General features: G+C 50.0%; 1 protein-coding gene across 1 annotated transcript in view; it reads right to left on the reverse strand.

The window, feature by feature from the left end:
* The window catches only part of LOC144158586 (uncharacterized), a 184,425-nt gene that overhangs the window by 20,483 nt on the left and 137,685 nt on the right, over positions 1-26,257 (reverse strand). The window contains exons 56-61 of the mRNA XM_077689573.1: positions 22,278-22,331; positions 20,912-20,947; positions 20,796-20,831; positions 20,698-20,715; positions 18,688-19,184; positions 16,251-16,545 (exon numbers count right to left, since the gene is read on the reverse strand). Of these exons, the coding sequence (XP_077545699.1) occupies positions 16,251-16,545; positions 18,688-19,184; positions 20,698-20,715; positions 20,796-20,831; positions 20,912-20,947; positions 22,278-22,331 (936 nt within the window). The remainder of the gene's footprint in view (positions 1-16,250; positions 16,546-18,687; positions 19,185-20,697; positions 20,716-20,795; positions 20,832-20,911; positions 20,948-22,277; positions 22,332-26,257) is intronic.

Raw genomic sequence — 26,257 nt, forward strand, 5'->3', positions numbered from 1 at the left:
AGTCGAATCAGCCACTGACCGCCGCTGATTCATTTCTTTCAGGTCATTTCAGAACCCGGAAGGAATAAAATAAAGAAATTTGGGAAAGCATTAGGGCGTCTCGGAACGATGAGTGTGGTAACGTGCAAGCGGGAAGTGAAAGTATCAATAAAACTGCGCCCTGACAACATGCGTGCCGTGATTAATGCAGCTCTGTTTTGTGAGTTCCTAGAGTGTAAAAATATAGTAAAGTACATGAAGTTCATACAGTTCAACACATGCGATCCGTATTTCGGCTTACGACACTTCGGCCGTTCACTTTGGCGACGATTCGTTTCCCGGAGTTGCAAACTGCATATTCGTGCGCGACCAGCAACGCTTGTAGAAAATATAAGCTCAGTTAAGAGCAGAAGAGGAGTTACAGAAGGTTTGTTAGGTAATAAGGAACCAATATCGATCAAAGCTATTGGCGAAAAGCCTAAATCAAAAGCACAGAGAGCACCATTCCAGCAGGGTGAAATCACAGTCGCAGGCCAAACAGTTGTGTTGCTGTACGTCAGCTATGGTGGGGGCTTCATGGAACCGTGCTGCGCAACTGTTATTCAAGAAACGGTAAGTTAACCCGCCAGGAATCCTTAAAATCCCATAGAAAACATTGATGTGACACAAAGGGTCGGTGGATCTCAATGTAGTTTAGAGGTTATTTCTGCAGCATTTCCGGTTGCGTCGTTGCGCAGAGGGACCTTGGACTAAACCCGCGTGCCCGCGTCATGGACTGAACCCTCTCGTCGAAGTCCGTGGTTCAAATCCCCACAGACTGTGCGTTTTTTAGGGGCGAAGCCCCTTAGGGGCTGGGGCTGTTGGCATCTCCAGTCGTCTTCGTCGGAATCGTGGTCTCATGTAGTCACGGCGCTAAAACACTGGGAAATACATCTACGCTTCGCGCTAGAAGGTAACGCGTACTAAAGAAGCACTGGGACACTAGTTTACGCCTCGCGCTGGAGCGCTTCGTAACGCGTACTAAATTAACACCGGTACGCTCGTTTACGTCTCGCGCTAGAGAGCTTCGTGCTTCAAAGACAAAACCCTTTTACAGCAAAGCTGTATACCTCTATCCCCCAACGGTTTCATCTCCGTTGGCATGAACGCCAAGGCGCCAAAATACACTTATACACTGCATGCTTGTCCCTCCCCAGGTTTCATTTTAGTGGAGATGGCCCGGCATTTTTTTCTATTTTCCGCCATTTTTTTTCTCCCATTGGTTGCTATAGCTCGAACATACCCGCGGTAGCATCGCTGAAAAAAGAGGGCAGAAGTCTTGCTACTCGCCTAATTGCTACCTCTGTAATTAGCATGCTCTCCATTTCAGTACATGTTTATGAACACGGTACACATGTTTTAAAGTCGAAGACTTATACGAGTTCACTAGGTCGACCATTAGTTGGCTAGAGATGCCGAGCTGTGGCGGTGTTGTGGTTGCGTGCTGATCTCGCGTTTTGGAGGCCGCTTTTTCGAAACGCACCCAGATCCAAACTTATCTCCCATTCGTTTCAACTCAATTACCGCGTTATTGTTCTTTGAGCTGTTGGGCATTCTGCGTTCTGTCTGTGGGCCAGGAGCGCCGGATTTTAGATCTACCGGTAAGCTAGTGCTTCCGCGTGAGAAACTGCAGCCGCTGTTGGGTACGGGAAGGCCCACCCGAGCCGAGCTCCGTCGCCTCCGACATACGTGTGGTAGCGGGGTTTCAAGCGAGCGGCCCGCCAGTGTTGCTGCCGTGAAGCAGTCCAGAAGCCGTAGGCAAAACGTAACTCGTTTACTTCATAGCGAGAGATGAGCCGAAGCCAAAGAACAATGCCCCAACTGGCGGGCATCGGAGGTCGGAGCTTCTGCTCGCGAGCTACAAACGATCCGATGCTTGGCGGCGGAGGCGGCGGGATTTCGTCTGCTCGTCGGGCAGCTGGCCGCGACTCAAGTTCTAGAGCGGTTGCAGGCACTCTATTTTTATTGCTTCTTATTACAATGGACGCGAAAATGCGCCGCGCACACGACATACGCACAGTCGCTGGGCGAGCGGAGGCCGCGGCCGCGAAGTGGCGCAGACCGGCGCAGGTAGCTCGAGCGATAGCTTGTTATCGCTCCCCGAGGCGCAGAGCTGCACATGCGAGGAAGGGGATAATGATGTGATGGAAAGTTGCATTAAAAATCGACATCTGCGCCACTTGCGAGAGCGGCAATCGAATATTCACCGCAGTGTTAAGCCTAACATCTGTATGCGGGCCCGTAGGCGGACCGGCCGGCTGCTCCCAGCGCGCGCATCCCCACCCACTACCTCGCGCGTCGCGCGCCGTTCTCTATCCGCGGCAGCGCCTACATCGCGTCCACGGCCAATTTTTGGGCGGCTGACAGGATCAGTTCGTAGGGGATTTAGCACAAATTGCCGCCGTAGCGGAATCGGCGGTGCTACGGCACCTCTGCTTTAGAGATAGGTGACGTCCGTCCGACAGACGCATCCTCCGTGTGAGCGAGGGAGTTAGCCGAGCGGAAGTCCGCCTGCGGTGACGTCACGACCTCCCTCGGATTTCTCCGCTGAAACGCTCCGTCGTGTGAATACCCCTTTATCTGGATGTGATAGCCCGTGCGGCATAAATGTAAGACGCGCTTCGTTTGGAACGCAGATAACACAGCCGGGCGTGGCCCGGCAGTAAAAACAAACAACAAATAAACAAACCCATACATGGTTCGCGGAATTACCCCCCCCCCCCCTCTAAGAGTGCATCGACCCGATGCTAAAATAAAAGACAGTCCGAACGAACAACAAAAAAAGTCCGTCATCTTGCGTAGTAACGCTTCAAGCGAACCACATGGACGACTTCGGGCCGCGTGCGTCGTCGTTATGTTCCGGAGTCACCATCGGGGATCACCTCGTAGGTAAATTGGCCGACACGTCGTAGAATCTGGTAGGGTCCGAAATACCGTCGCAGAAGCTTCTCACTTAGTCCGCGTCGACGGATGGGAGTCCAAACCCACGCACGATCCCCAGGGTGGTACTCGGCGTCTCGCCGTCGGAGGTTGTAGCGCCCGGCATCCACCAGCTGCTGGTCCGTTGTACGAACTCGACCCAGCTGGCGCGCCTCCTCCGCACGCTGAAGGTATCCTTGGACGTCGGCGTTGAGGTCGTCGTCTTCTACGTGCGGAAGCATGGCGTCGAGCATCGTAGTCGGCCGTCTTCCGTAGACAAGCTCGAACGGCGTCATCTGCGTAGCTTCCTGGATAGCCGTGTTGTGCGCAAAGGTGACATACGATAGCACTTCGTCCCAAGTCTTATGTTCAACGTCGACGTACATTGACAGCATATCCGCGATTGTTTTGTTCAGGCGTTCCGTTAGTCCGCTCGTTTGGGTGTGGTACGCCGTCGTTCTTCGGTGATCCGTGTTGCTGTAGCGTAATATCCCTTGCATCAGCTCCGCAGTAACGGCCGTTCCGCGGTCCGTGATTAGGACCTCCGGGGCTCCATGTCGCAGCACAACTTGGCTTATGAAGAACTTTGCGACTTCTTGTGCAGTCCCCCTCGGAAGAGCGAAGGTCTCCGCGTAGCGCGTCATGTAGTCTGTTGCTGCGACAATCCACTTGTTCTCGGATCGTGACGTAGGGAACGGGCCCAGAAGGTCCATTCCAATCTGTTGGAAGGGCCTAGATGGGACGCCGATCGGCTGCAGAAGTCCGGCGGGTCTCGTCGGTGGCGGTTTTCGTCGCTGGCAGTCACGGCAGCTCCGGACGTAGTGGGTGAGGTCGGATGCAAGGCGGGGCCAGTAGTACTTCATCTTGATTTTCCCAATTTTGCGAGCTGTGCCGAGATGTCCGGAAGATGGGTCGTCGTGGCACGCTTGCAAAATTTCGTCACGAAGATCTGCCGGGATGACAAGAAGATAATTCGCTCTCGTTCCGGGGCTGAAATTCTTCTTCACGAGGACGGAGTTTTTCAGGCTGAATGCAGGTAAGTTGCGTTTGAAGGCCCTGGGCACGGCGACGTTGCATCCTTGGAGGTAGTTGATCATGACGCGTAGATCGGGGTCGGCACGCTGCTGGGCGGCCAGGTCGCTCTCAGTCACTACTCCGAAGAACGCGCTGTCTTCATCGGAGTCTTGTGGTGGTGGGTCGACGGGGGCACGGGACAGGCAGTCGGCGTCGGAGTGTTTCCTCCCGGATTTATAGACTACTGTAACGTCGAATTCTTGCAGGCGCAAGCTCCACCTACCAAGACGGCCAGAGGGGTCCTTCAAATTGGCGAGCCAACACAGCGCTTTGTGGTCTGTCACAACCTTGAATGGTCTTCCATACACGTATGGGCGAAATTTTGAAATCGCCCATATAATCGCGAGGCACTCTTTCTCAGAGGCTGAGTAGTTTCTTTCTTCCTTGGACAGACCACGGCTGGCATAGGCGATTACTTTCTCGACCCGCTTTGCTTTTGTACGAGGACGGCACCCAAGCCTATATCACTGGCGTCCGTGTGCATTGCCATTTCGGCGTTTTCGTCGAAATGCGCGAGCACAGGCAGGCTTTGCAGGCATTGTTTCAGCTCGCAGAAGGCTGTTTCTTGGGCATTTTCCCAGATGAAAGGGGTGCTATCTTTCGTCAAGCGGGTGAGTGGCTCTGCAATGCGGGCGAAGTTTGCGACGAAGCGCCTGTAGTATGCGCATAGTCCGAGAAATCTCCGCACGCCCTTCTTATCTTTCGGTCTTGGGAAGTTCGCTATGGCGGAAGTTTTCGCCGGATCAGGCCGGACTCCCTACGGCGTTGACGACATGGCCCAAAAACTTGAGTTCCTCGTACGCGAAGCGGCACTTTTCAGGCTTCAGCGTTAACCCCAACGTACGGATGGCCTCGAGTACAGACTGCAACCTTGCAAGGTGTTTGTCGAAAGTTCGGGAGAATACCACAACATCGTCGCGGTATACGAGGCAGGTGTACTACTTCAGGCCAGCTAGCAACGTGTCCATGACTCGTTGAAACGTTGCTGGCGCCGTGCACAACCCGAACGGCATCACCTTGAACTCGTATAGGCCGTCCGGGGTTAAATGCAGTCTTCTCTCGGTCTCTCTCGTCCACTTCAATTTGCCAGTAGCCGGTCTTCAGATCCATCGATGAGAAGTACTTCGCCTGGCAGAGGTGGTCGAGGGCGTCGTCGATTCGGGGGAGGGGGTACACGTCCTTTTTGGTGATTTTGTTCAGTCGCCGGTAGTCAACGCAGAACCTTAATGTGCCGTCTTTTTTCTTCACGAGTACGACCGGCGCAGCCCAGGGGCTTTTCGATGGTTGTATAATGTCGTCGCTGAGCATGTCGTCGACTTGAGTCCGGATGGCTTCCCGCTAGTGTGAAGAGACGCGGTACGGTGACTGTCGGGTAGGTCGGGCTCCATCTTCGGTTATTATTCGGTGCTTCGCTAGAGGTGTCTGACGTAGTTTTGAGTTCGACGAAAAACACTCTCTGTAGTGATGCAGCAAATCCAATAATTTCTTCTGTTCTTCTTGCGGTAACGCCGGATTCACGTCGAAGGGATTCGGAAGCTTGAAGGTATCTTCGGGTGCGCGTTCAAAGTCGGCAACCACGATCACGTCACTTGCTTCTTGCGTTTCTTCGAGGAACGCAATTGCAGCGCCCCTGTTTAAATGCTGGTATTCCTCGCTGAAATTAGTGACCAAAACTTGGGATTGGCGTTGCGTAAAACTCGCAATGCCTCTTGCAACGGAGACACCGCGGTCGAGGAGCAACCTTTTGGTCACGCTCTACGATACGGTCGACGTCAGGAACAGCATCTTCACAGTAGACGGTGATCATCAAGCTTGCGCGGGGTGGCAGTGTGACATGATCATCGGCGATCCTTAAAGCAGCACGGTGTTCGGGGTTCGGTTCCGGCGTCATGGAGTGATCGGTGGAAAAAGTTATGGACTTGGTCTGTAGATCAATTATTGCACCGTTGTCCGTCAAAAAGTCCATTCCAGGAATTACGTCGCGGGAGCAGTTAGGCAAAATGACGAACGCCGCAGGGTACGTTGTGCCGTCTATGGTGACGCGCGATGTGCACGTTCCACTTGGCGTCACGAGGTGGCCTCCTGCTGTGCGAATGTGCGGACCGTCCCATCTGGTCATAACTTTCTTAGCTTAGACGCACTCATGACTGAGTAGTCGGCTCCCGTGTCTATGAGGGCGACTACTTGAAAGCCGTCGATGGACAGCTGAACGTCGGACGCTGCCTTCGTCGAGTTCCGGGTGCGTCTCTGGCTGGAGACCTTGCTGTCGGTGGCTAACACGAGTCGGGCTTGCTTCTCGGCTTGACGAGGGCTTAGGGTGCATGTACCCAGCACCTACACCAGATGTCACGAAGCCAAGGACGGCGCAGTTGTCTTGCAGGAGAAACAAGTTTATTGGAGCGAACAGTGCGTTGACAGGGCGGTCGTACTGCCTCGTTCGAATTTCTAGCGTCTTCTCCATCGCGGCCGCCTCAGACGCGAATACCGCCACCGTCTTCGGCGGGTTACGGACTAGACAAGCAAAAAGCTCTTGCTTCACTGCTCGCATTAGAAATCTGAGCTTCTTTTCTTTGGTCATTTCAGGGTTCACACGGCGAAAAAGTCGCTTCATCTCAACGAAGATCACGACCCCTTCGTTTGGGTGCTGCGTTCGAGTTTCAAGCAAAAGCGCAGCTCGCTCTTTTCTCGCCACGGTAGGGAAGGTCTTAAGGAACTCCCTTTTGAATTAAGTCCAGTCGGTCAAAGAGCTCTCATGGTTCTCGAACCAAGTTCGAGCAGCATCTTCTCAGTAAAAGAAGACATGCCGGAAAGTTTCTTCGTCGTCCCACCGGTTGAAGATGCGGACGCGCTCCAGCTTCTCCAACCATTCTTCGGGGTTTTCAGCGGGCGCTCCCCGGAACGATGGCGGTTCTCGGGGCTGCTGCAGGACGATTGGCGACGTTGTTTCTTTCACCATGGTGTTGGTTGCACCATTCCTTCTCTTGGGCCCTTCTGGCAGAAGACCGAATTCGGGTAGCAATCCTTGCAGTCGGCGGCTTTCTCTGGTTGGACTGGCTTGGCGGCTTCCAGTTGTCATAGATAGCGTAAAGGCTTAGTACCCAGCACCTCCACCAGATGTCACGATGCCAAGGGCGACACAGTTGTCTTGAAGGAGAAACAAGTTTATTGGAGCGAACTTGTGCTCCCCTAACAACTCAAAAGAATACAGGTGGCGAAGCAGCGGTCAACAAAGTGACTTGCACAGGCGAGTGTCGCCGAATGGAATGCCGCGGCGTCTGCTCGGCATGCTTTTATCTTTCGGCGCAACTGTTTCTGGAACCGTCGATTCACATCCAGAACATTGTAGATCACAGAAGATTATTCTGGGCTAGTGACGTTAGGGCGAAACAGTCTGCTTATCTGAATGTGATAGCCCGTGCGGCATAAAAGTAAAGAATGTAAGACGCGCTTCGTTTGGAACGCAGATAACACAGCCGGGCGTGGCCCGGCAGTAAAAACAAACAATAAATAAACAAACCCATACATGGTTCGCGGCACAACTATGTCAGGGATTTCCTTTCACATCGTACGGCTAACATAGATATAGGGGGTGCGTCCCTCAGAAACATCGAACTAGGTAACTGGGGCACGCCGCAAGGGTCGGTCCTGTCTCCCAAATTGTTTAATGTAGCCATGATAGGACAATCCGAGAGGCTCGATAAGATAGAAGACCTGAGATACACCATCTACACGGACGATCTTACTCTGTGGATAAACCGTGGTAGTGACGGGCACATTGAAGACATACTACAGCAAGCCATGAATGAAATTCAAAACTACCTAGAACCAGAGTTCTTCAATGCTTCTCTGGTCATGAAACTCCCGGCCAAGTTTCGTACGGGGACAAAGGCTACCGCGAGGGGCGCCACCGCAGATCGGAGGGCATCAGGCGGCCGCCGCTGCTCTGTAGCCACACCGGCAGACAGGAACGCAGTAGCAGCATGCCCGTTCGCACCAAATTTTTTCGCCACTCACGAAATGATAAGTCCATTTGAGCAGCCCACGACACGTAAAGCGAAAGCGCACTGCTGATAAGGCGGCGAGCGTCTGTTTTATCTTACTCCCTGCCAAACGCGCTCTGACCACGCCCCCGGCTGCCCTCCGTTCAACACCAGCGCCGCGGCGCGGCAGTGAACGAAGCTCTCCCATAGCGTGATGGTGAAGTTTCACGACCAGAAAGGCATTGAAGGACTCTGCTAGAACCTTTGAGACTCAGGTGCTCGGCCAAAAAATCCGAGGCACTGTTCCTCGTTCCCGATTAAAAGCGGAAAGCTACCAGAGAAAACTTTCGCAATTAAAAAAAAAAGAGCAGGAACAGCCACAACATAAGGCTCAAAGTAGGAGGACGGCAAATCTCCCGGAGGGAGAAGATCAGAGTACTGGGGCTTTATGTCCAGGGCACCGGCAGAAACACGGGGAATATACGTCGACTAGAAAATGCGGTGGCACATATTTGCAGGATGATGAAACGCATCCCAAACAAACATAGGGGGATGAAGGAGCCCAACCTCCTCAGACTGTTTCAGACCTTCGGAATCAGCAAGGTCTTTTCCGTAGCCCCCTACATGAGGTTCACAAAATCCGAGAATAAGTTGGACATAATAATAATAAAGGGAACCAAATGTGTGCCTAGGTCTTGCCCCGAACACGTCAACGGCCAAGATTCTTAGTTTGGATGAACTCAGAGAGGCTGCAAACGCGTCGCAACAGCCGTTTACTGTTGGGCAGTAGGAAGGGTCGAAAAATGCTCGAACGTCTGGGATACCAGACCGGTGAACTAGCCAAAGATACATGCGACATACGAAAGTCGACCAGGGAGAAAATTAAGGTAACGCGCATGCCCCGAAACGAGAATTTCCCGTTTGAACCCATTCCCATTTCATCCTTCTCGCTTGTTCCCTCCCGTTTCAACCCGGCGCAAAAGGACCTTCCCTTTTCGCCCTTTCCCATTTCGCCTGTTCCCATTTGAACCCGTTCCCGTTTGAACCTTCTCGTTTGTTCCCTGCCGCTTCAACCCGGTACAAAACGCCCTTCCCGTTTCGTATTTTCCCATTTAGCCCCTTCCCGGAATAACTAACCCAGTTTCGACTCGGGTGACTCGGACCACGGCGTGCGATTTTTGAAATTAAAGTTGCCTCCGACTGTATTTTAACCTGTTTTGAGTTACGCCCGACGCAACCGAAAGTCAAAAATTACTTGCGTCCGCCGTAACCTGCAAATTAAATTGAAGTTATGCATGCCGAACCTCTTTTCCAAAAGTGGCTACATCGAAATCACGCAATATTTGGGACTCTAGAGAAAGACACTACCTCCTGCGGATCCGCAGCTAAGTAGAAAAGAAGAGATTTACTGCAGACGGTTGCAGACGGGAGTTTTCCCAAACCCATTTCTATATAGTATCCCAGTCTTCCCAAGTGGCATCCCAAAGTTTTCGATCCAACTTGCAAGGGTCGAGCGGACCTCGTCCACCTAATGTGTACTTATCCTTCGTACAACAAGCCGCACAGAAACGTGGAATCCTGGGAGGCACTGCCCCTCAGCCGAACCTCCGAAGCCTAGCGCAATATTATTGGTCTCGCCTTATAGAAGCCTCCAAGTCCCAAGGGATACCGGCCGACTGATGGGGAGAGGGGGCACCTAACGCTCCCTCTTTGACTGGTGTATAATAAAGTTCTTACTGACTGACCGAAGGAGGTGATTTACCTGAAAATGAGAAAACCCATGTATCGGCAAAACCTCTTCCAGGGCCCCTTTATTGGCAACAGGCAGGCAATTCATCAGCACAAAAATTGGCTGCGAATCTGCTCATCGAAATGTCATCGAAATACGATTGTCTTCTGTAGCCGCAGCCACGTAACGCTCCACACGAGGCGCACGTGATCGTGCTTCTCGTGAAGAGCGCCCGGCGTCATCCAGGCTCACGCGTGGGATTGCGCCCCGTGAAGAGCGCGTAAAAATACAAAAAAAAATCACGCCATATCCACGGAATGAATGATGATAAGTGGGGCGAAGCTCGAGAGGGGGAGATCATCGGTAACCGTAACTCTCCCGTGAAAGTTCGCCCATTACATCATTAAGAAAGACGTAAGACTGTCTGCGTACATTGTGCAAATCAACTTTTATTTTCGGAGTCATTGCTCCCAGGCCCAGACCTAGTGAAAGACCCCGCGCCATCGAGGACTACCCCGCACCTCTACCACAATTTGTCACGTAGGATGGGACACAACGGTAAAGAAAGAACTTTTATTTAGGGCGAACTTGTGCCCGAACAAGACGAGAGGAAACGAGCAAAGGTCCTTGCGTCTCGTTCGATCTCCGAGAACGACTGCCTGCGTTCGTGGCGTGATCTCTTGCGTGATCTCCCCCTCGCAGTGCACGTGCGCTCGCGCCTCCGTTGGCGAACACAGACAAGCTCCCGCTCCCGGTGCCGAGTTTGCGCTGCCGGTTGCAGCCGGTTCTTGCGCGTGCAACGCGGCCCACTTTGCGACATCTCCCAAAGCATGCGGCGGTCACGTACCACGAGACACAAGGGATGGACAGACCCATGACTTAAGGAGCTTCGCCCCTAAAAAGAAAACAAGCACACGTGAGCGTGCGCCTCGTGAGGAGCGCCCGATGTCGGCCAGATCGACCTTCAGGAACACTCTGCCCAGCGTCCGGGGCGTCATCTCTCGCGTGCTATCCCACTTGCCAGTACACGTGCGTTCGCGCCTGAAGTGGGGAGCACTGACGCCGAGTTCGCGATGCCGGTTGCCGCGGGTGCTAGCGTGTGCCAACACGCTCCACTTTGGGAGAGCTGTGAATGGCTGCGGACAAAATGGTCCGGGCCTGCCAGTCATGGAGAAGTTTCTGCGGCAAGTTCGAAAATGCATGTGAGGTGCAACATCCGGGTCTCCGAAGAAGGGAGAAGGGACAGCTCTGCTGTTTCTCCAACCTTACATTACTAGTGCAAGCTGCGCCAGTTTTTTGTTTGTGGCTGAAATATTGGTCTTAACGCGTTTTTTTTTTTTTTGTGATCGCAAAAATCACACCCACGCCTATTCTTCAGTAAAGCAACAGTGCAAATATCACTTTTGTAATAATTTTGGGGTTCAAATAACCTTAATGGTTTATTTTTGCTGACCAATGTTCACAAATATGAAGAATGGTACCATATTTAGTAGCTAGGGAATATTTTGCCTATATGAAGCTCTCGTTGAAGAATTCTTGAACTTTTGGCCGAGAGGTTGAATCGCGGGACAGACAGTTGTCCAGTTGTAGAGAGTGCATATTATGTACATAAATATACCTGGCGGCGATCCTTGCAGTTCCCGTCTACAGTGAGACTTGATATGAAGTTGCAATAATAAATTATCTTTATGGTAGACAGACAGAGAGACAGACAGACACACACCGACAGGGCTAAATTTTCGCGCTTGAGTAGCCCAAGAAAAACTATTATCTTTAAAACCAGTATCAAAGAAACGCTGCGGGCACTGTTCCGCACACAACGAACATTGCAAAATCGTCTCCTTTGCCACCTCCGCCGGCCCCAAAATAAAAATAAAAACACAAAGACGAAAACTGTGGAGCGCGCGAGAAGCTGGAGAGGAAGTTACCGCCGCGAAAAAGGGAGAAAACAGCAGACAACCCGTCGTTACGCCTATTTCCGTTAAAACCCCGGGGAAAACCCACACGTGTCTGACTTTAACCACTCATTTTTCTATGCGTGTGTGTGTATGTGTGTGAGGGGGGGGGGGGGGGGGCGTCGTGGAGCGGCTATCGCTCGCAGTCGAGGGCCGCAGTACACCCAGTGGCTGCAGGTGCTTGGCTGCCATTACAGCACTGTCCAACTGCTCTGTCGCGCTTTATGTACTCAACGACAAAGTTCGCAGACGCGTTTTTCGGAGTCATGACAGCTTGCACTGACCTCACTGTACTTGCCGCGTTGGTGCGTTGGTTGCACACTGGAAATCTACAGCTCTTACCTCGAGCAGCGCTGATGAAGCTGAGAGCGATCGATCGAAAAGTGCGGTGGTGTCGTTACGTGGCAGCCACATATTTTACCAGACGTTCCCAGCGTCTGGCGTTGGCGTTCATCATATAAAAACAGCCCCTTCACGAGGCCTTCCACAGTTCCACAGTGCGAGCGTAAACTCGGCAGTAGTTGCTAGCCAGGGGTGGTCGCCCCGCCAGTATACTGCAGATGAAGGCAGGGGAAGAACAACCAGCAGAATTCACCGTCGTCATCAGCTTCCTCATTACACGGTGGCATAAACGAGAAGCGGGGCATCGCGTAGGAGACAGATCAAAGCCATTCGAAAGCAAACCGCTCCTCCAGCGGCAAGGTGCCAGAGTTCTTCGACAATGCGAGGTGATACAAGGCGTCGCACACGTTCAGCTGGCATTATGCTGACCGATGCACAACCCAGAAACGTGTCCAGGTGTACTTAGGATGTTTTATTTTCATTCGAGCGGAAAATTCCACCGCCGCGCCTGCACGGTGGTGCTATATGTTCACTTGTAAATGGCACTGCACGAGACCATAGTCCTAGCGAATCTGAGGAGTATGTTTCAAAACTGGAGCCTAATAAAACCATATGGGCGCACGTACATCAGCAAAGATTGCTTGAGTGCGCACAGCGGAATGGTGCGGACAGTTTCGGTGGCATCAACCATGCAGTTGATTTGACGCGAATAACGTAAATCAGTCGCGACTGTTTAAATGAGCGGTTCGGCTCACGAAACGTCTACACAGCGCAACGTGCGTCTATCGAAACTGCTGAAGACCGAGAAAGAGCGACTTCAGTGCGCGTAATGCACGCATTGTAAGCAGCCTCCACCACCTCTCCCCTACAACAACTTGAACGGAGCAAGCGCAACGAAGCACCCAGAGCTATTCCAGCCCACGTGTTGGTAAACCAAAATAACGGCGGCAATGAACACGTGCCGTAAGAGCAGAGCAGCTGCGGCCGCGTTGCCCGCCCGGCCGTCACCCAGTCGTTTTTTCCCTTTTCACCGCGCAACCCGTTAGCGAGCGACCGCCGAAAAACGCTAGCGCCGCCAAACAGGGGCCGGGAGAGGAGAAAGGCGCAGTTTTCGTTGTCTGATGTTACCATCCTTGAGAGTTATACGGCACAGCGGCACCGCTAAATGTATGCGACTCGTACACGTGCGTCAGGACTATAGTTCGTCAACAAAACTTGTTGGCACTACTGTACTCACGAGTGCATCTACTCACGAGTGCAAGCACTCGCAAATACATTACTCCTCATGAGTATTGTACTCATGAGTAATGTGCACTCATGAGTACTCATACTCATGAGCACTTAATTATGAGTACTGTACACATGAGTACTCCTACTCATGAGTACTGTACTCGAGTAATATACTCACGAGTACTCTACCTAGGTCTGTACTTACTCATAATCGTACTCACTCGTGAGTTTGAGTACAAATGAGTGTACTCACGAGTGAGTACGCCGACCTATGAATATTTCTAGGTGGTGAAAATTAATCCGTACCCCTCCACTAAGGCACGCCTCACAGCCGAAGTGCTGCTTTGGGGCGTGAAACTCCCCAATCAATCAGCGATGCCGCTCAAATTGCAAAACGCCCGTCACCCAATCGGCTGTGGCTTGAGAGTGGCGGTTGTATCCATGCGCATTCTTTGGTGAGTACCTCCCGAAAAGAATGACCCCATACTTTCAAAATAAGGGCATAATTCTTCAAGTTAACGTATACGATCGTTATAATAGTGCAAATGTAGGATCTTGGTACCCTTGGAACCGATCAGGAAGAATTGAAAATACAAAAATTAAAAAGGCAGAACAAAATACTCTCCTTAGGTATTTCAGAGATAAACGCATAATTGGTCAATGAATACATGTTATCGCGGGTTTGCAGGTTGATTGAGGCGGGTTCCCTTAGACAAGCACTATCGAGTGTAGGCGTCAGTCTCAATATAACATTTTATGTTAGGTTACATGCAGGTGATTGCATGACTTAAGAGGTAGTGGAAGATGAGGATGCTTCTTTAAAATATAACCTTGACCGAATTTTTATTTGGCCCCGCGAATGGCAGATGAACCTAAATTCCGAAAAAATTTAGTTACAGTAACTTCATTGTAAATAAGATTAATATTATGAAAAACTATCATCTAGACAATGTTCTAATTGAAAAAGAAAATTATGCATAATATGTGGGCGTTTTTTCTTCTCTTGTGAGGCTATGCATGGAACAAATATGTGAAGTGCTATCGCGCTCACTATGACCTACACCGCTCGTTAGTATTCCCCTCCTTGTTCAAATTTTGTCTGGTACCAGGTGTTAAAGGCCAAGTGAGCATAAGGAGCACAACGTCCTAATGAATCAAGCCTTATACTAACGTATATGCCCGTAGTCATTGTTTTGACGATATAATCGTCTGGATACTAATGAGCAGCGTAGGTCATAGTGAGCGTGGTAGTACATCGCCTTAACAGCTGTGCATGACTTAAGCGTTATAAAATTTACTTTAACACATCCCCAGATGACGTGAAATACATTATACATATTTTAACATATATTCAATACTCGAGAACGCTCGCTTGGTCTGCAGCAAGAATGCCAAAGTTCTAATGAAAACAAAAATTCGCGCAGCTTGCACAAGGGGTGCAAGGCTGGATAAACTTCAGAGCTGGGGGTCGGCCTAGCTTCTTCCCACACTTACAGCGGATCTCAGAGGAGAGGGAGCAGAAAGAGCAAGCTTATGCACGTTCCTCGTACGGCTAGCGACAACCCAAGACTGTCACCCTCGACTTCAACGACCGCCAAGACGTCGTCGCCGCCGACCGAATCAAGCCCCGCTTACGTAGCCTCCCTCCGACCCACTCAGGGCTTCCCCGTCTCAACGACCCCGCGGCAACACAACGGCCTCCGGCTCTACGGAAGGGTGGGGGGAGGTGTAACCCTGTAATTACCGGTGCGCCACGGTGCCGCTGCGCCGAAGGCGACGTCGATGAAGGCGGGAGCTCCTAACGTGGCGCAAGCAAACACGCAAGCCTGGACGGCGCCGAGCGCACCACACGAGGCGGACGCTCACGTGCTCTTGGTATTTTTTCTTCGCATTTTTTTTTTTGCGAACGCCATCGGACCAAGCTCAAGTTTAAGCAGCTCTGCTGTTAAAAACTGGAGACAATGCAAAATCTGTTCTTGTGCTTTGAGACCAACTCGTAAGGCTGTGACATCGTTTTTACACATTTAAAGTGCTCTATGTCAAGGGACACTATTAAACTTAGATGCACTGTGTCTAGCCGTTCGTTCTTAATAGACCACATGTGAGGAAGTAGCGACCTTTGATACTTCTCCCCCCTCTCCCCCCGTGTATACAGGTACGTATATAAATGAAAACAGAAAGAAAATCCAAGAATATTCATGCCGCTCATCTACAGTTGAAGCGTCATTTTTTTACGAACAATTATAAAGTGGAACGCCCTGTCTAAAATGTAGTTTCCTCGGCTTGTGAAATGTTCGTGGCCGCGCTCTGGCAGCCCGTGTGCTCACGCGGAGCATGATTGTTAAATGTGTACATCGAGCATTTTTATGCCCCTGTAATCACCTTATGCACTGTATTTTTAAGTTGTGGTTCTGCTTTGTTGCACATTTGTTCGCTCCAAGACCACAACAATGCCCCAGGGAGAATGTAGATATGTACATGAAGCATATGTTGGGAGACCATACGAGAGCACTACACTTTATGTAGCGGCGAGTGCGACCAACAAAAGAAGCAAGGGAGGATAAACATCCAAGCCACTGTTTCCTTCAACTACGCGTTCCGCTTATGACCTGCTTCGTTTACTGGTGGACCTTGCTGAGGTATCCAGTATTACAAACCGAACAAATCTAATCCAGTTACTCGATTATAGCAGCAGTTCTGTTTAAACGTCTCGTGCTAGAGGACATTCCAGCGCAGTTCGAACTAAATGTGTAAAGCGTATAAACTTAGCTACGACCCAATGCATGCACAACCCAGTGCGGCACTCGGTATTCTGTTGGATCCATTCCGCATGCGCGAGGTGGTCGTGGACGTACCTGTGCCATCGGTCAACTCATCAGCGTAAGATTCCCCACATTCTGCTGCTCTCAGTGCCTTCAGTGCAATTAAAAGGTGGGGCCGATCGCTAGTCAATAGCGGGCTCATGGCAACGCAAGTGACACAAATTCCAACGAGTTCTCGCACCTGGCAGTCATCAACTGGCACCGTGGGACTGTTGTCTTTGAAGGTCATGAGCCCCTCGTCGCGGCCCCGGAAGCGCATCGCGTGCTCGTATCCCTTGGTCCGTTGGCTGTACCACGCGTTCACGTTGTTGCATACCAAGGTGAAGTTCTGGTACGCGCCGCTACTCAGGAGCCCCAGGAAGCGCAGCTGGACGTCACCCACGGTGCTGTAGCGCACCCTGAAGCCGCCCTTCAGCTCGCTGAACCAGGACGACGCATTGATGCCGTCAGCGCCATCAGATGGGGGCTTTTCCCACCTGCGCGGCACAGAGTATTTGCTCTCTAAACAAGTGCTGCCAAGTTTCCTGGGGTTGTAGTAATTAGCCACGGAAGAATTCAATAAATTCAAGCGGGAGTTCCCAACTGACTCCGTTTGAGTCAGCGGCTTTCAATTCGACCAGTACTCCTGACGGCAGCAACGCTATACGGTGGCGTCAAGTAGAACACGTGAGATCTGCTGACGCTCTCCATTTAGCGAACGACGCTTCATGCCCGATTCCCTCCAACTACGCTATTTCTGCGAGGCGCCTGCGGGTCTTGAAGGTTAAGCACTGCCCGAAGTCGATAGTAGCGTCTCTGTGGAAAGGCGTTAATAAGAGCATTTTTAAGAAACGACACAGAAGAAATTTTGTGCCCACTTGTAAGAACCTTTATTTTCTGGTCACAAGGCGCCCTCTGGTTTCAAAGGCTCGAAACAGTCATCTTCATGGGCATCATTAAGCCTCAGCTGGCCGAGCAGAAATTAATTGTACCAGTAAGAACAAGAAACAATAAAACACCCCTTACACTCAAGCACCTTACAACATCAGCATAAAAAACGTAAAGAATAACTCCTCCGGATAGCCACTTCGTGAAGAGGGCGCATGCATTAGAAAACGACAATTCAGGTGAAGTGCGTGTGCGTGTGCGTGTGCGTGCGTGCGTGCGTGTGCGTGTGCGTGTGTGCGTGTGCGTGCGCGTGTGCGTGCGTGCGTGCGTGCGTGTGTGCGTGCGCGTGCGTGCGTGCGTGCGTGCGTGCGTGCGTGTGTGTGTGTGTGCGCGTGCGTGCGCGTGCGTGCGTGCGTGCGTGCGTGTGTGCGTGCGTGCGTGCGTGCGTGTGTGCGTGTGTGCGTGTGTGTGTGTGTGTGTGTGTGTGTGTGTGTGTGTGTGTGTGTGTGTGTGTGTGTGTGTGTGTGTGTGTGTGTGTGTGTGTGTGTGTGTGTGTGTGTGTGTGTGTGTGTGTGTGTGTGTGTGTGTGTGAGTGAGTGATATCCAAATTATCACCTACGTATAGCCATGATAAAAGCAGTTGGTGCGGCATTTGCTTTGCGGAATTAATGGACCCCTAAAACATTTCCTGAAAATGAAAAATTCACGCGACCACTCTTTGTATTAACAGGGCATGAAATATATGAGTGATCTATTCCGGCTCCACGTCCATCCAATAAATTTGGGACTTTAATTTGTTTCCTTGCCATGTTTTTTAAAACCGGCCCGGTAGTTTTTTGGTACGTTACGTGATGTCACCGTGACAGTATCGCCCTGTTGTACTGCTTCCGGTCAGTTGTAACAGTAAAATCAAAGTATAGCGCAACAAAATTAAAGCATATGTCTTGGCAAAGCAGGACGCAACAAAATTAAAGTAGAGATGTTAAAAATCTCTCTGCTGCAGTGAACACACAACGAGTACCTTTCTGGGCTAACGATAAGCACAGCAAACTTCTTAAGGCATAAAAGAAATACAGAAAGCGTAAAATCAGCCTTGCTTCGTTTAGAAAATTGCAGAAAAATCCAGAGTTGACCATGAAGAAATACGTAATGCACATCTGAAAAAAACACCTTTTCAATGACGTTGAAATTTGCAGCTTTGACTTTATAGCGTTTAGGAAGACAGCATGGCTGAGATCCTGAAGTTTAATCTACAGAGAAATAAACCTCATTTGCCAAATCACAAGCATTTTTAAGCCGAGTTAAAGTATGCACACTCCTGAGCAATTCAGAACAGAGAAATGCGATAGCATTCACTGGAAATGGGGAAGTTCTGGCAGATGCTGCCGTATGAGGGAAGAGAGGTGAGGTGGATTTTTAACAATGGGGTGAAAAGCAGGGGGCCACAGACAGAGCGACAAACACAGAAAGGCGAAATTACCATCGCGTTAGAGACTTGAAAAAGATTGGTACGATTGGAGTTGGCGTTATACAGCTGTATCACCTAAAATACATTTCGAAAACAGTGCAACATCGATTTACTGCTCTGTAAAACACCCTGGCGTGAAGAAAAAGACATCTAGGAACTACAATGGCCCGGATCTTCTTTTCGTAAAAAAACTTGTCGGCCGGAGACCCCCTGCTCTTCTCAGACCCCACAGAATGATCTAGATGTGGGCCAGCGCATAAAGTTCTGTGCCATCGGTGCCCACCTTGATATGCGCGCCGAGTCGGCGTCTCCGTCAGCAAACACGCAGGTCTCGCCGCCGTGGCGCATGGCGCAGTACACGCGCACAGCGTCGTCCGGCACGCCCAGGTTCGGGTCCACCCAGTACCAGCCGTCGGGGGAGTCCGGGTGCGCGAGCCGCAGGTCGCGGCACGAGCGCGACGGGTTCTGTCGCGAGCCTACGGGGCGCCGGATCTGCTCCATCTCGCGCCGCAAGATGTACACGTTGGCGAAGATGTGCGTGAGCGTTCGGTTGATCTTCGCGAACGCCGCTTCATCTATCGCCACGCCCGTCGTAGTCGTTGGGGCCATCGTCGTCGTGAAGTTGCCGTCATAATCGCCATAGTCACCAGTGGAAACGGCGTAATCGTCCTCGGCGCTGGCGTTGTTCTCGGCCTCCTGGAGACTGCGTCTGAACCTGTTGTGCCGGTCCCTCTGGAAAAGCATCTCGGGAGGAATCTGGGGGCCTTCACCTGGTGGACCCTGAGTGTATCGAGGAAAATATTCGTCATTTTTCTTGGCAGGTTTGTGTGCGAATAATTGATTGATCATGAGGTTTAACGAGCCGATGCTACACAGACGATGAGGCGCGCCGTAGTGAAGGGCTTCGAATTAGTTTACCATCTGGGGATCTTTAACGTGCGCCTAAATCTCGAACACGGGTGTTTTCGCTTTTCGATTCCATCAGAAAAGCGGCCGCCGCGGCCAGGAATCAAACCCATGTCCTTGGGCTCAGCAGCACAACGCCTTAGACACTGAGCCACCGCGGAGCGTTGTGCGAATTAAACAAATTGGATTTTGCACAAGCGCTTAATGATTGATGCAGTGTGTCATTTGGTCAATAAGTACGACCTGGTAGACGAAACAAAAATTCAAAATGGGAAAATCTAGCTTCGTGTCTACAGCAGGGACATATCGGTTCGAACCCTGTTTTTGTTGTTGTTTTTAACGTTCGCAACGTATTAGAACAATACAAGAACGGGAAACCACAGAAAGCCTTTTCTCGTGTCGCTAGAGCCAACACCCGGAAAACATCCAAATCGTGGTTTATGCCTAAAATGTGTGGCTTGGTCGGGTAATTCGACAGTATAGAAATTATGTGGTTGTTTACAAGAGTCGACGCGCGGATGCACATCACACACATGCACGCACACTCACATACAACATTCCGTCCTGGTATGATCGAGTTTGTTTAAATGGAAATCCTACTATCGTGCTATCTTACGAAGTAATTGAGCGCGAACAATAACTGCCAGTTCCACGTTTTTAAGCTAAAGATGCTGCATACGATGTTTTTTTTTTCTTTACGGCCCGAAAGTATAATAATTAAAGCAGCAAAAAGTTATTAAAAATTAAGTGTACTGTCTCAAAAAAATAAGAAAACAGGATGCTGGACACGCGATCATCACATGACCGCACGCTCACACGCCCGCACACACGCGCACGCTTGCTTGTAGACACACGTACACACCAACGCACGTGCGCGCGCGTGCGCGCTCTCTCTCTCTCTATCGCGTGCACACAACGTCACAACGTACACAACGCACGCACACACGCACGCGCACACACACGCACGCACACACACAGACACACACACTTATAGTGTGCGTGTGTGTGTGTGCGTGTGCGTGCGTGCGTGCGTGTGTGTGTGTGTGTGTGTGTGTGTGTGTGTGTGTGTGTGTGTGTGTGTGTGTGTGTGTGTGTGTGTGTGTGTGTGTGTGTGTGTGTGTTTAGTATACGCAGATGTAGTGCGTATACGCAGAAACAGACACAGGCATGTGCGTACGCGTGCAACATGCACACACTCATAATACAACGCATACATTTAGGGAACTTTAAGGGGATGGGAGGATTCTGCGATCACGCTCCTAGTCTTAACGTACAACCGGAAGCACGGGTGAGGGGTGCACTCCTGCCTGCTCGGTGTTTATAATTCCTGTTTTTGATTATCCTATTGCGAATTAGTTCTGTGAAACCTTATACAAAAACTGCTCACCGGTGGGCCTTGCGGTCCCTGAAATAGAAAAACGACCGATGTTTAAAATATTGCAAGCAAGCCATACTTCATTGATTAAAAGAAACGTAGAAACCTACAGGTGGTCCAGTTTCGCCTTTCATGCCAGCTGGTCCCTGAAATGAACAGACAAAGTGAAAATGTCAGATTCACCAGAGAAAAATTCAGGCTTAAACAAATTTGTGTTTTTGTTCACCTGAACGCCTTTGGGTCCTGTTATCCCCTCGGGTCCCTGTAAACAGGTTTCAAAAAGGTCAGAAGGTCAGCTGCATGAACGATTGTACATTGTGACTTGTGAGATTGAGACTAAGTAAATATTGGCTGAATTGTATTAGCTGAATTGCAGCTAAGGTTATCTTATATCAGCCCCGGAAACAAATATTCGTAGATTCATAGTACCCTACTCAACCTCGCATAGTTCGGGCGCTAATCTCGTTCGAGTCCCTAACTTCTGAGCACGCTAAGAATAAGTAGTATATATGTAAGCCAACCTATATTTTTAAGAGAGCAGATTAAGCTATGAACAAGACACTTTTTTTACGACATAAGCGTCTCAACTACCGGCACCGATCCCACAGGCAACGCACGAATTTCCTCCCCCAGCCCCTTCTGTGGAACGGACGGCAGCCTGTCCCTCCTGCTCGGCGGATGCCGCTCCCACCCCATCTTTACACCGAACATTTTCAACTCGATCTCCTCAGCTGTGGAGGCGTGTCCTGTCCAGCTCATGCCTGTACGACCAGCCTAAGGCTGGTGGAGCGGGCTGTTGTGGCCGACAAGGCATTTGGTTCTTGTACTGAGGACTCCACCATTTGAAGGCTCCATTCCAATTTCGCCAACAATAAAGATGTTTATCCCCTCTTCTCCTCACCCGCAGTGGTCTTGTTCCGGATCATTTATGCTACCTGTGGCTCCAGCAGATAATTTCCGATAAATAACGCTAGTCTTTAGCCTTGTCTGCTAGCTCCAAGAAATACTTTAGAATTTCTCTGCCCTACATTCGGTACACATAACGATTTTAACGAAGATGCAAAGGTGGCAAATATAAAATTGGAGTGTGCACGGGCTGCAGCGTGCGTTATTTTTGGCATTGGTTTCCATACAACGTAACTATTTACCCCCATGCGCAGCCTGCTGTAGTTTTCCCTAAGTGTGGAATTCGATGAATGCCCTCTTAAGAAATACAGTGGAACCTCGTTAAGCCGTACCCGCATACGCCATAGTTTCTTTCTATACGTAGTTAAGCCAAATTCCCCCCTCGGTTACTCTTTACCTTAATGCATTCGGATAAACCGTAGGGCTGGTTAGTACGTATTTTCTTGGCGTCTCCATCAGGTACGATTTAACGAGGTTTCACTGTATTCACGTTAGTGCTATGATAAGTAGTAAACTTCTTTTACAGTACCATGGGCAGGAGTGTTAAAAATCATATTTTATATATATAAAGGGCACCCGTGAGGTAAGCAACATGTAAGGAACCCTCGTAAAACTTTTACTCAGAGCCCACAGTAAACATCGTCCTTCAGCACGCTGTAAATTTCGAGTATACATTACAAGCATACCGGCTCTCCTTGTGGTCCATCCGAGCCTTTGGGACCTTCCATGCCGATGGGGCCCTGGTGGATATGGGATAAAGAAGTGTAAAGCGAACACAGACTTGCATTTTCCGAAAATCCTGCCTACGTGAAAACAGTGTTTCACCATCCCACTTGCAGGCTCTGTAAGATGTTCTACTTTCTACACACGCAATGTGTGCGATAATTAGCATGGGTAAATACGCAGGCACAACCTCAGAGCAGCCATTTTGGGCCCACCATCACAACAACGGAATAGGGTCATTTAGTTCACGGAATCTTTAGCTAGTAAAACACGGAGACTCTCCAGAATGTGTAGGGCTTCTAAGCGATTGAATCCCTAGCCCCAACTACACGGTGGGAGGTTGGGACTATGGACCAACATGCGTTTGACCAACAAAAGACGCAGCATGTCTACGGTTCTACTTGCCTTCAACAATATACGGTTCGAGGAGCAAAGTTTATTGAATACTCCTGGTGTAAAAAAGAAAGTCAAGAGGAGGAAGCGTCACGGCGTGAATAAAAAAAAGTTCTGCCGACTTTGTTGTCGGCACCACAAAACGGCCATCTACACCGAACAGCAGCCATAATGGCACTGCGAGAACCCAAAGCCAGCGCCTCGTTCACGTAGCTCACAGCGACACGCGTCTTGCTGATACGTACAGAGCTCCTTGCCGTCATCACAGCCGACGCGCCAAGCAGATGTTGCAGAGCACTCGCATTTCAGCCCAGATTGGCCACTGTCCAATAGATAACTTTAAATTCCATCCCGAAAAATAAATAAATAAATAAGTCAGTAAGACGAAAGAACCTAAATTGAGGGAAAACAACAACAGTGGGAATAGAAAGAGAAAGAAAACGAAAGAGACATTAAAAATTATAAGCTAAGAGAAGAACTAAATGCAAGGAGAGAAGAAAGGAAAAGGGAGGAAAGAATGACTGGGTATCTGCTCCTTTAGTTTCAAATGTAGACGAAAGACGATAGTCTTTCGTCAACATTTGCCAAGTAAATGCCTCCCTTCGCTTTCCCGCTCACCTCTCATCCTGTTCCTCTCCCGTCACGCTCCTCCCAAGGCAAAGACACTACAGGTTTGCGCAAGTCAATTTAAATTTACCGCGTTCCACTGCTACATGCCGGGTGCCTCGATGCCAGCGCTGCCGTACGGCCGCACAGCGTTGACGCGCGCGAATGGAGGCGCCCTACTTCAATTACTTAAAATGCCGCTAGAGTCTATACTGGCACGGGCTACAGCAGGCGACGGAGTGAATGTTTTATGCAGTCGATGCAGTATTTCATTTGCTATCGCACAAATGAAGCATCCATGAATTTGTTATAAAGAAACACTGCAAATATCACTTACTCATTGATTTTCTGCCTGATATTTGCGTAATGTTTTGTTCTTGTTTAACAATGTTGACAAGTATGATGAACATTGCCACCGGACTTAGACGTTTAGATTTGGCTGTGGGTGTATAAACCTATTGCGCACCTTCTTATTCGCTTTGGCCGGGTGACCGAATCGAGTTACACACAGAGACTCCGGTGACTGAACATTGCGACGTGGACATTAGTGTGAAAAGCCTTTGGTGCGGTGTTCCTTGTTTTTTCTTGAACTTGTGTGCGGTTCATTTTCTTTCTTCCAAAGCACGTTGCCTATATAAAGTATCCTGCCGACCCGTGTAGTAGCTAACTACAGTGGGTCCAAGCTGTTACTAGATATAATAAATTCTCTTTTCGACAGACATACATACAGACAGACCGAAATTTTCGCGTTCAAGTAGCCCAAGAAAGACTATCATCTTTTAAAAAGATGAGAAAGAGTGTACTAAGAGGGTTTTTGACAGCGGGGCTATTTAAGCTTGAGCTTGGTTCGGTGGCGTTCGACGAAAGAAATACAAAAAAAAAACAAAAAACACTGCGCCGCCTGTAAAGCGTGCACCACCGCTGATAAGGTGTTATAACGGTGAAGCCAGCTTTCGCGCCTGCTCGAGTATGAGCACACGGGGGATATGCGTATGCACACTCCTTACTGTACCATTTTAAAGGCGATGAACTCTCTTGGGATACTAAAACACACACAAAAAAATTGGCGCAGCTTGCAGTAGTGGTGCAAGGCTGGAGAAACAGCGGAGCTGAATGGCTTCTTCAACCCTGGGATCCGCTGTCAGTGTGGGGGATCGACAGGAACGGCCTTGTAAAATCCGGCCAAACCTGGCCTCATCCCTCAACACTTAGCCTAGCCTAGCAACAACATCGCAAAACTTAACAAATCTGAGAAAAACCTAGCAAAACCTAGCGAAAGCGGAAGAAGCTAGGTCGACCCTCAGCCCCGCTGTTTCTCCAGCCTTGCACCACCCGTGCAAGCTGAACCAATTTTTTACGATTAAACCTAATGTCCTTTAAAGGGGTCCTGAAAAAGGTTTTGCCGATAGATGGATGTTCGCATTTTCAGGTGAATCAATGTCCTTGTGATGACCTTCTTCAAGAACTTTGTTAAAGTGGTGTGTTAGTGGAGTTACTGCAAATCAAAACATCGCATTTTCGTCCACGCCGTGATTCTCCCTCGTTTTGTACACCTCCTCGCACCACGTGAGCGTGACTTCCCATGATGCCTGCCTTCTAGGTGACATCTGGAAGAACGCGGGCGTCGTCTGCTACTGCGATATTCTACGCCGCAGCATCGCTCTGGGAGGGGCCGTCTGAATTTCTGCGTTCCATTTGGGCTGGTTTTTTTTTTTTTTTTTTTTTTGCTTCTGAATCCTGCACGCCGCTCAAGTCTGGAAAAGCTGATGGAAGGAACTGCGCGGGACGTTTACACTTCCACACCGCACCGAAAGATCGCACGAAAAGAGAACGACCCTGTCACCGCGCGTTCTTGGCGATATGGGAGTTTAAAATACCGTAATTATCCTATTCTAACACGCACTTTTTTTCCGGAAAAATAGGTCGAAAAATCGCATGCGCGTTAGAATCGGATACGAAACCGTAACTGCCGAAACACCGGAAATTTTGTCCCACCCATCGCCATCGCCATATCAAGATGGCGCCAAAGCTTTTAGCAACGATTTTTCGGACGCAGGAAGCATAGGCGCCTAAGCTTTTCTATCGGCGTTCACACAAATCGTCAAATCGTTCCAATTGCGCGCTTGATAACAGCAATGGCAGAAGCGGCTCTCACGCGTTCAAAACGAGCGGTCGGCTGAAGCGTGCGCCTCTGGAGAAGCTCGCGGGATGGGCGTGCGAGGCGTGGGCCACTATCCCATCGACCATGGTTGAACGTTCGTTCAGAAGTCGCGAACGCGCTTGACGGCACCGAGGACAAGATGTTGTGGTCAGCGCAGAGCGACGAGGAGTGAGATGAGTGAGATTACTTCGAAAAATAAATCGCCCGTTTCTCTCGCATTCGTTTTTCTTGCTCACAAAGTTTCGTGCGCGTTACAATCGGAGCTGCATGTTTTTTTAGTTTGTTTTTTTTGCCAGGAAAATCGGGTGCGCGTTAGAATCGGGGGCGCGTTAGAATCGGGTAATTACGGTATGTGAGCGAGCGACTAAAGAATCGCCTCAAAATTTGTTAGACTGAGCACGTACAGCCGGTAAAAGGCTTGTCTATAACACAGCGTTCGTACTCTCAGCCCTATCCTGCCCCGCCGGAGCAGGATTTGAATAAAACTACTGCGGAATTCTGAAGTCTTAGCCCGTCGCTTTTGCCTCCGACATGTTTGGAACGAGTACGTTTCGGCAGTTTTCGGATGTAGCTGGTTGAAGTTGAAATCGCTGTTATAGACAAGCGTTTTACCGGCTGTACATGCGTTCAGAACCAACGACGGTTTATATACTGCTAAATTGGACGTTCATTCGCGCCAATATCGAGCTTGATCGTGTTGTGGTGCCGCCATCCACGCGCGTACACAAACAGTTGTAGTATTCCATTCAGTTATTCCTATCGGTTCTAAACATTTAAAACCGT

The sequence above is a fragment of the Haemaphysalis longicornis genome, unplaced genomic scaffold (assembly GCF_048455015.1).
Source record: "Haemaphysalis longicornis isolate Haplotype H1 unplaced genomic scaffold, Haemaphysalis longicornis Haplotype H1 scaffold_1, whole genome shotgun sequence".
Taxonomy (NCBI): domain Eukaryota; kingdom Metazoa; phylum Arthropoda; class Arachnida; order Ixodida; family Ixodidae; genus Haemaphysalis; species Haemaphysalis longicornis.